Genomic DNA, 7,929 nt, shown 5'->3' with positions numbered 1-7,929 from the left:
AGGTGACCTGGGCAGGTGTCCCAAGTTCTCGGAGCCTTGTTTCCTGAGGAAGAGGACATCAAACCTGGGCTTTGGGCATCTGGAACAAATGTAGGATGCAGATTCGGGTGGCTGCAACCTTGGTGGCTGTGGCAGGGCTGGAACAAGCCGGGGACAAGGGTGGGGCCAGCCGGGCCCTGGGGAGCAGGCTGAGGACGGCGGGGAGCCTGGCGACCCTGGATGAGATCCCAGGAGATGCCTCACACCCTTTCTGTGACTTTAAGGGAAAAGATAACAATTGAAGTGAGACCAGGAAAGCCAAGGCTACCTTGATAGGATAGACAGACAGACAGACATATACACACATAGCAATAGTGTTTGCGTGTGTGTGTGTGTGTGTGCGCGCGCGCGCGCATGCGTGTGCATGCGCATTGATCCTGGGGCCTGAACTCAGGGCATGGGCGTCACCCGAGCCTTTTCTGCTCAAGGTGAGTGCTCTGCCACTTGAGCCACAGTTCCACTTCTGAGTTTTTGGTGGTTAACTGGAGATAGTCTCACAGACTTTCCACGCTGGCTTCTCACTGAAATCCTCAGGATTACAAGTGTAAACCACCAGCACCTGGCTTCTTACAAAGATCCCACCAATGAGCAATCCAGGACAATCTGGTCTTCAGATCCTCGATTACACCTGCGAGGATCTGCATCCAGTAATTCCCACTCAGGTCAGGGCTCCGGCACGGGGACCTGTCCTCCAGGACCACATAGGCACCGCAGCACATGATGGCTGAGCGGCAAATGCAGGGTCCCGAGTTCAAACCCCAGTGCCACACACAGACACACAAAAGCTCGTAGACCTAAACTATTCAATAAACTGTTCTGTTTTAGAACAATGCACATCCCCTCCCACTCACAGAGAAATTACCAGATGGTTTTGCCTTCTGCCAAAACTTCAAAGAAAGATAATCCTTGCATGATACATGCTGTTCCAGAGCGATGGGGAAAGAGGGGCTCCCCAGGCCCTTTCACAAAGCGTACAACCCTCACATAATCCAGACGGGAGTGGCAGAGAAACACAGATAATGAACAGCAATGAGAACATACTAAATGAAACAGCCCAAACCCAACACAGAAACAGAAGAAACTACCCGCATTATGGTTTAATCTACAAATGTGAGGACAAATAATAAATGTGTATCTGCAGAAAGTCTGAGTGCACACTGACCACATACCCAGGCCTGCGAGGAGACAAGAATCTGACAATGTTTCTCAAAGCAGAAGACAGGCTTGGGGCAAATCTCATCATGTATTTGTGACAAAACTCTTGGAAAAGTGGGAACATTCATCCCCCCCGCCCCCCCTCTCTCTCTGAACTCAGGTTTGGACTGGGGACTCACTCACTTGAGCCACACCCCAGCTTGTTTTCCCTCTGTTACTTTTAAGTAATGAAGAGTGCAGACCAGCTGGATTATAGCAGCCCCCCATCCACACTTCCTGGGTAGCCAGGATGACAGGTGGTCACTACCTGCTGGTTAGGATGGGACTCCTTCAAACTTTTTGCCTAGGCCGGCCTCCACCCAGAGCCCTCCTGATTAGCTCTGCCTCCAGAGAAGCTAGGATTCCAGGTAGGAGCCAGGAAACCCAGCCAAAGTCTCTCATCTTGGTGTAAGATCATACCAAAGACGGAGCGTGTAGCAGATCTAATAGAAAATCTTTAGCCACATTGTTTTACTGAACTCTGAACTCTGAGCCTGGGATATGTCTCTGAGCTTTCCTACTGAAAGCTGGGGCTCGTGGTCACAGCTCTACTTCTGTTTTTTTGTGCTTTATTGAAGAGTCTCCTGGGCCGCGTGCAGGTGGCTCACACCTGTAATCCTGGCTACTTGGGAAGTTAAGATCTGTGGATCGAGGTTCAAAGCCAGCCCGGGCAGGAAAGTCCACGAAACTCATATCTCCAATTAACTACTGAAAAGCCAGAAATGGCACCATGGCTCATAGTGGTAGAGCACTAGCCTTGAGCACAAAAGCTTTGGGATGTTCCTGCGTGGGCTGGCTTTGAGCTGTGATCCTCAGATCTCAGCCTCCTGAGTGGCTGGGATGACAGCAGGAGCTGCAGGCGTCTGGCTCCACACATTTTCTTCTATGATTAGGAGAAAGTCAAGTGTGCCTGAGCTCTTGTTCAGCAAGAACACGGGCTGTGCTTGAAGACAAAAGAAAGAATTTAGTGCTTTGATATCAACACAGAAACCCAGAAGACTCAACAGGCAACCTAGAAACGTGGTACAAATAAACCTGCGTAGTCACCTGCCTCAGCCTCCCGCCCACTCCCACGGCCTCCATGCTCCATACAGCCAAACCCAGTCAGCTGCCAAGACTGGAACTGGACAGTGGGCTCCTATGTTAACATCGGTGCCAACACTGAATGCCCACCAAGAGGCAGGAGGGCCCTGCATGGAACAGCGATTCGGACCCAGCCCAGGCAGCAAAGCCCATGAAACTCCAATTAACTAACAAAAAGCCAGGAGTGGAGGTATGGCTCAGGTGGAAGAGTGCCATCCTTGAGCATAAGGGCTCAGGGACAGAACCGAGGCCCTGAGTATAACACACACACACACACACACACACACACACACACACACACAAATGCAACTCAGAATAGAAAAGCCCCCAGAAGTCTCCCATGGTCCAGGAAACTTCTAGAATCTCCTTTTTTTGCCTTCCTTTCCCTAGGGATGAGCGGTGCTGTGAGCAGCGCCCCGGCCCCGCGGCCCGCCGGGGAGCCCCCGGGGCCGGATGGCGTGACCGTGGGCTATCTGGCGCTGAGCTCGCTGACCATGGCCGTGTGCGTGTGTGGCGTGGCGGGCAACGGCCTGGTGGTCTGGCTGCTGGGCTTCCGCGTACGGAGGACGCCCTTCTGCGTGTACGTGCTCAACCTGGCGGCCGCCGACCTCCTCTTCCTGCTGTGCATGGCGGCTCTGCTGGTTCTGGAGACCCGGCCGCTGGGCAGCCTGGGCCGGGCGGAGCCGGTGCACCAGGCCTACGAGGTCCTCAAGAGAACCAAGTACTTGGCCTACACCGCTGGCCTGAGCCTCCTCACGGCCATCAGCGCCCAGCGCTGTCTGTCCGTCCTCTTCCCCGTCTGGTACAAGTGCCGCCGGCCCCGGCACCTGTCGGCCCGCGTGTGTGCCGGGCTCTGGGTGCTGGCCCTGCTCACCAACGCGCTGGCCTCCCTCTTCTGCAGCTGGTTCTGGCGCCCTGACGCGCAGCACTGCTTCACCGTGGACATGGTCATGAGCGGCCTCATCCTGGGGGGCTTCACGCCCCTCATGATCGTGTCCAGCACCGTCCTGTTCGTGCGGGTGCGGTGGAGCCCCGTGCCCCGGCGCCGGCGGCCCCTGCGGCTCTACCTGGTCATCCTGGCCTCCGTCCTGGTGTTCCTGGCGTGCTCCCTGCCGCTCGGCCTCTACTGGTTCTTCCTGTACTGGCTGCGCCTGCCCGAGCAGCCCACGCTGCTGCTGGTCTGCCTGTCCCGCCTGTCCTCCGCCCTGGGCAGCAGTGCCAACCCGCTCATCTACTTCGTGGTGGGCAGCCGACAGCATCGCGGGCCACGCGAGTCCCTGGGGGCTGTGCTGGCCCGCGCCCTGCGGGAGGAGCCCATGCCCGACGACACGGACCCGCCGTCCACGGCCACCAGCGACAGCCTGTGAGGGGACCGGCCCGGGCCAGCCGCCTGGGCACCCCGGGCCCAGGCACGTTCCCCGAGCCCCGCCCGCAGGGGCCCGGCTGGCTCACCATGTGCAGGGGGAGGGGAGTCTTCAAAGCTTTGCTGCTAGCTGTGTTAGTGCCACTTTCCTACTCACCAAAGTCCCCCACAAATCACCCCCATGCAGGCCCCAGACCCGAGGTAGGAGGAGGGGTGTCGCTGCTCTGGGCGAAGCGGACCGGCCGGCTAGAGGCCGAGCGTGACCTTCAGCGTTGGCTTGTTTGAAGCTTTTTTTTTTTTTTCCCCAAAAAAGATTTTTATTTTATTCTTGTGTTGCACATACTAGAGCCGGGACACTGTCCCAGGGCTTTTATGACTCAAGGCTGGCACTCTACCACTTGAGCCACAGCTCCACTTCTAGAATTTGTTTGCTGGTTAATTAAAAATAAGAGTTTTATAGACTTTCTGCATGGGCTGTGGTCTCACCTCCATCCTCAGATCTCAGCCTCCTGAGGAGCTAGGACTACAGGTGAGCCACTGGTGCCCAGCAGCTATTTATTTATAGTTGGTCGTGGGGCTTGAACTCCGGACCTGGGCGCTGTCCCTCAGCTCTTCAGCTCAAGGCTAGCGCTCTACCACTTGAGTCACAGTGCCACTTCCAGTTTGCTGAGTCATTTATTGGAGATCAGAGTCTCAGGGACTTTCCTGCCTGGCCGACTTTGAACCACGATCCTCTCTCAGCCTCCTGAGTAGCTAGGATTACAGGCATGAGCCACAGACGCCCGGCTTATTTATTTATTTGGTTCTTGAGGCTTGAACTCAAGGCCTGGGCACTGTCCCTGAGCTTTTTTGCTCAAGGCTAGCACTCTATCACCTAAGCCACAGTGCCACTTCCAGATTTTTGTTGGTGGTGGTGGTGATTAACTGGAGATAAGAGTGTCACAGACTTAACTGTCCAGGCTGGCTTCTAACTTCAGTCCTCAGATCTCAGCCTCTTGAGTAGCTAGGATTACACACTGGCACTCGGCTTTTATGTTTGTTTGTTTCAAGAGTGGGCCTTAGTAGGTTACCCAGGCTGGCCTTTAACTTGTGGGCTCAAGCAATCCTCTGGCCTCTGCCTCCCAAGTAGCTGGGACTACAGGTGTATACTACTGTACTCAGGTCATCTAGTTTGTTAAAAAGCCAGGACACCCCTGGTACAGTGGTCTCCAGTTTTATGGCACTAAGCTATAAGAGGTACTGCCCAGGAGTTGACCAAAAGCAGGAGGAAAGTGTTGGGTAGAGTTCTCTCTGCGGTCCCTTTACAATCACCCAAGGAAGAACAGGCCTGGATCTGTATGACAAGGACCTTAACCACCCCTAAGGGACAACAGGGTGGGCTCAGGATGGACAGCCCGCCAGGCAGCGTGACCCGAGTCCTCACTACGGGTGGCGGCCGTGACACTCAGTCTCAGTTAACCGGATGTCCAAGCTCTGTCCACAAAACCTCCAGCTCCCGTCTGCAGTGTGCCCAGCGCGGTGTGCCAGGCTCTTGTCATGCATCTGCTTCCTCTGCCTTTCCCCACACCCCCCTTTCCTGTGACCCCCTTTCCCTGGGGCCCCTCTTCCCCTCAGCCCCCATCTCCACAGCCCCCATCCTCCATGTCTCTATATTTGGTGCATGAGATAAGTGTTCAGGCTTACACACACACACACACACACACACACACACACACACACACGGAGTTGCTGGGGAGCCAGAGCGCCCCCGTGGGGAGGGCCTCCCCTGACTCTGGTAGCCGTGACCCCGCTGTGCGCCGCCTCTGTGTCAACAGCACAAGTAAATAAAGGAATAAAAGGAGGGTCTTGTGGACGCCGCCCGGTGAATTCGGGGAAGGGGGGAGCTCTGAGCCAATGTGCCCAGAGTCCTCGCAAGGCGACCAGCGCCTGGCCAGGGACAGACCCGGAAGAATGGTGACGTCAGCAGCGGTGGAGCAGAGGGGCCCCTCACCACGGCCCGCTGCAGGGGGTGCTGTTTAGGAACATTCTGGAAACTTTGAGTGGTGGGGCCTAGAGGAAGGATGTAGCTCCCTGGGGCTGTGACTCTGAAGGCCGGACCTGAGCTCAGGCACTTCCTGTCCTCCATGAGGTGAACAGATCTCTGCCTGCCCCCCTCCCCCCCTCCCCCTCCCCCCTCCCTCCTCCCCCCCTCCCCCTCCCCGCCCCAAACAGGTATTTGGCCACGGTGACACAGTCTAATCACGGAGGTCTGCAGCTCCAAGCCACTAATTTCGTGGCTTCGTTAGCCCTGGGCTCATTCACACCTGCATCCTTGTTCCCACAGAACTGAATCTGGGGCCAGGCATCCGTGGCCAGTTCCGGAATGAGTCCCGATCCTCTGCGTCCAGCCGTGCCCTAACCCACTGACTTCCCCACCAGGCAGGCGCCCTTGACCCTCACAGAACAGAACTGAAGTCAAGGTAGATCCAATGGAGGAGGCCCTGGTTGATTCTAGCAACTAACGAGTCCAAGCATGGCTTTCAGGCATGGGTGGATCCAGGAGAACAGAAACTGTCAAAGGAACCGATTCCCTCCCACTGCAGCCTTGACACACACACTGCACACAGCTCAGATTCTCTTCCCCCCTTGGGGTCCCCAGAAGAAGAGCTGCAGCTTTTCCTTTGTGTTTCCTAAGAAACTCCTGGGACTGGCTGTGGCCAGAAGAACTGACCTTCAAGTCCTCTTGGACCAGACTCAGGGACCCTTACCCCCTCCCCACTAATCGAGAAGTAGGCAAGGGGTGCAGACTGCTGGAGCACCAGCACGTGAGCTCACCAGGCCACAGGTCACAGGTCATGACCCGCTCTGAGAAACACCTGGGGATCTTGGCAGCCAGGCCTGGGGTCTGGCTGGCCGCCCACTCCTTGGAGACCTTGGGACTCCACACATTCCATCAGTTTCCAGAGCCAACTCAAAGCCCTGGGAGGGCTGGGAAGGTGGCTCAGTGGTAGAGTGCTTGCCTCGCATGCATGAAGCCCTGGGTTTGATTCCTCAGTACCACATAAGCAGAAAAAGCTGCAAGTGGTGCTGTGGTTCAAGTGGTAGAGCACTCGCCTTGAGCTGAAGAACTGAGGGACAGTGCCCAGGCCGAGTTCAGGCCCCACGACCGACAAAAAAAGAAAAATAACTAAAAGCAACTGAAGGCCTGGGGTTGTAGTGGAAGTGGTGAGCACCTGCCTAGGGAGCCCCGAGTTCAAAACCCAGGACCATCAAAATAAAACAGAAAGCACCTGAGCTGGGCATGAGGCTGCACAGCAGACGGGCCTGGCTACCTCCACGGGGCCTGGCTACCTCCACGAGGTCCGGCTACCTCCACGGGCCGGTCAAAGAAGACAGACGGCAAGAAAGCAGAATTAAAAGAGCCGGCTATGCTTTGTTTACTAGAAAAAGAAAACAGATGGAAAATACTGATGAATGGAAAATCGCCCGCCCCCCAAGCCTTTTTCGTGTGGTTTTTGTTCCCTTTCAAATGCTGCTCTGCACTGGCACAAACAAGGGCCCCCCTCCCCGGGGGCTTTCTGGGGCGCTTGTGTATCTTGGAGAACAGTGCAAAGGCGGCAGCCCTGCTCAGGGAGGGCAGCACAGTCCTGCCGGGGCCCAGGGGGCAGACTTCCCGCAGGCCCCCAAACCCGTGATCTTCCTGTCTCTCCATAAACATCGGGTGTGGGGCTCTGGGTCCCGGAGGCCCGGGCGTGGGAGGAGGATGGCAGGACGAGGCCTGCCTGTCCAAGCCCTGGGGGTGACCATTCGGTGGCCTTGGGGACCCTCCCAGCTCACCCCACGTCACACACAGCAGTCCTCAGCATCCTGGACCGCATCCACACCTTCACCCCCGGGTCTGTGTGTCAGCTGATTTGGAAAAACAAAAAAAAGGTCTTTGCTGATTAGAACGCTTACTTTTGCGCCAGGACTGGGGTTTGAACGCTGGGCCTTGTGCTTTCACTCGGTCTTTCTTGGCTTGAGGCTGGCACTCTACCACTTGAGCCACAGTTCCACTTTCAGCTTTTTTTGGCTCGTGGGACGTGAGCTCCTGGGGCCAGGTGCTGTCCTGAGCTCTTTTGCGAGTGCCTTACCACTTTTTTTTTTTTTTTGGGTCCGGTCGTGGGGCCTGAACTCTGGGCCTGGGCGCTGTCTCTCAGCTCTTCAGCTCAAGGCTAGCGCTCTACCACTTGAGCCACAGCGCCACTTCCGGCTTTTTTCTTTTTGCTTAT

The 7,929-nt window shown here is 56.2% G+C and overlaps 1 protein-coding gene across 1 annotated transcript; it reads left to right on the top strand.

Annotated features, from left to right (window-relative positions):
• Positions 1-2,708: 2,708 nt before the first annotated feature.
• Positions 2,709-3,683, top strand: Mrgprd (MAS related GPR family member D). Its single transcript, XM_070009605.1, has one exon. The coding sequence runs from the start codon at positions 2,709-2,711 to the stop codon at positions 3,681-3,683; it is 975 nt and encodes a 324-aa protein (XP_069865706.1).
• The last annotated feature ends 4,246 nt before the right edge of the window (positions 3,684-7,929 follow it).

The sequence above is a fragment of the Dipodomys merriami genome, unplaced genomic scaffold, assembly GCF_024711535.1.
Source record: "Dipodomys merriami isolate MVZ:Mamm:240054 unplaced genomic scaffold, mDipMer1.0.p SCAF_78, whole genome shotgun sequence".
Taxonomy (NCBI): domain Eukaryota; kingdom Metazoa; phylum Chordata; class Mammalia; order Rodentia; family Heteromyidae; genus Dipodomys; species Dipodomys merriami.
This window is presented reverse-complemented; position numbering and strand designations above follow the sequence as displayed.